General features: G+C 20.9%; 1 protein-coding gene across 1 annotated transcript; it reads right to left on the bottom strand.

Moving 5' to 3' along the window:
• Positions 1-630: 630 nt before the first annotated feature.
• On the bottom strand, positions 631-2139 carry LOC102671964 (proline-rich protein PRCC; the record flags this gene model as incomplete). The annotated part of the gene is made up of 3 exons (XM_006625040.2): positions 631-1561; positions 1651-1707; positions 1785-2139. Coding segments are annotated over 3 exons (1318 nt in total), but the record flags the coding sequence as incomplete, so codon positions are not given.
• Between the last annotated feature and the right edge of the window lie 3 nt (positions 2140-2142).

Genomic DNA, 2142 nt, shown 5'->3' with positions numbered 1-2142 from the left:
AATTAGACACTATCTTATTTAATAACATCAAAAAAGAATAATAAAAAATAATTTTAATATTAAGAAAAAATTAAATGATTTTAATGTTACATTGAGTGTAGTGAATGAAAAAATAAAAATAAAGAAAAAGAAATAATATGTGTATAATGTGTATATAAAAAGAATATAATTTTTATAAAAAATATTTTAATTTTTCAAAAAAGTTTAATTATTTATTTGTTGTAAATTTTTTTAAAAGTTTTATTGAGGACTCTTAGGAAAACTAAGAAAACATTTATTGTAATCATATTTCATTATAATATTAAAAGATTAGCAAATCAATAAATACATTATAAAAAAATTAAAAACTAATTTAATATATAAATTAATAATCTCTATTATACAAAAAATATTAACTAAATATCATAGATATTTACAAATATTTGATGAATTAATAAAATATAATCATTATTTTAATCAATATAAAATGAAACTTTAAAGAATTAGAAAAATTAAACATTATTAGAAAATTAAAAACATTATTAGAAAAAACAAATTATTATTTTGAATAATAATGATACAGAAACTATTAATTAATATGATATTTTATAACTTTTTCATTTTTGTATAATTATAAGAAAAAAATGTATGTACACATCTTACAAATGTTTTTTATTTAAAAACCATATTTTGATTGAGTTTGTTTCCTTGTCAATCTATTTTGTGCCCATTGATTCTTCAATTCCATTTCCATTGCTTTAGCTTGATGTGCTAAATATGTTATTTGATGTTTCTTTTTAGATTGAGAACTTACTCCACCACCTTGCATAGATATTGGTCTTTGTATAGGCTCTTCTGTTAATGCTTTTATTAACCATTCTCTTTCATCTGGTTTAATATCTTCTCCATTTATTTCTATAATATTTGCTTCTTCAATTTCTTTAGGTTTCCGTTTCACACCTCTTTTTCCACAAAGATATTCAATAGCCTTGTCATCAAAAGCTACATTACCTTCTGTGTCTATATTATATTCTTGTTCAGGTACTGGTAACTTTGGACCTATTTCTGTTTTATTTTTTAATAATATTTCTTCCTTTGGTAAATCTATAACATTACTTAATGATGTTTTTTGAGATTTATTTGTACATATTTTTTTTATATCAATTTTAGAACTAGTAAAGTATTTAAACAAATCATTTTTATTTGGATTATTTTTAAATTCTAAATCAGAATTATTTAAATTTATATCAGTACTCAGAGAATCTGATAAAATATTTGAAACAGTATCATTTTGTGTTAGAGCAAAAAAATCTGTAATAGAATTATTATCCTTATCTATAATTGCTTCACTTTCATCATCTTCAGAATTTGATTCATGAGTTACATTTATGGAATTTGCTATTATAGATTTGCTATTATAGGTTTTTATATTAGAGGTTTTTATATCTATATCTTTAATAAGTGAAACTTTTGTTTGATTAGTTTCTATAGTAGATTTAATAACAGTAGGTATCAAATTATTAGAACTTTTAATGTCAATTCCTTTAGGTGGAGGTAACAGTGCAAAAAGTTTAGTACCTTTCTGAAAATACATATACATATATATGTATATATATATATATCTATTTTTTATTTTCTTACAAAAATATGAATATTATGATAAATACTTACATTTGATGGCTTTAGTTTATTACATTTAGGCTCATTTTCCTTTTGAGTATCTACAAACTTTAAATAAAAAAATGTATTAATTTAAAAAAAATAAAATATTACATACATATTACATTTATATAAAAATTTCTTACTTCAGATAAAGAAGGCACCATTATTTTAACTGGTACTCGATCCTTTTTTACTGATTTTCCAGATTTAAATTCTTTTTTCAAAGGAATATCATCTTCTTCTATGATATTATTTATTTCCGTAATGAAAGTTTTGGGTTTAGGTAATTTATTAAATTGTATTTTTTCTGATGATTCGTTTGTCTTAGGTCCTTCCAGTTCAATCACATTATTTTTATCATTTTCTTGTTGAAAAGTATTATCGTTTGAAATTGATAAACATAACTTATCATTTGTTTGTAGAACTGTAACTTCTGATGTAATTTTATTTTCATTTTCTACATTACAATTATTTCTTTCATCATCTGAACTTTCATCACTA

This window comes from Apis dorsata, unplaced genomic scaffold (assembly GCF_000469605.1).
Source record: "Apis dorsata unplaced genomic scaffold, Apis dorsata 1.3 scaffold_1239, whole genome shotgun sequence".
NCBI lineage: Eukaryota > Metazoa > Arthropoda > Insecta > Hymenoptera > Apidae > Apis > Apis dorsata.
This window is presented reverse-complemented; position numbering and strand designations above follow the sequence as displayed.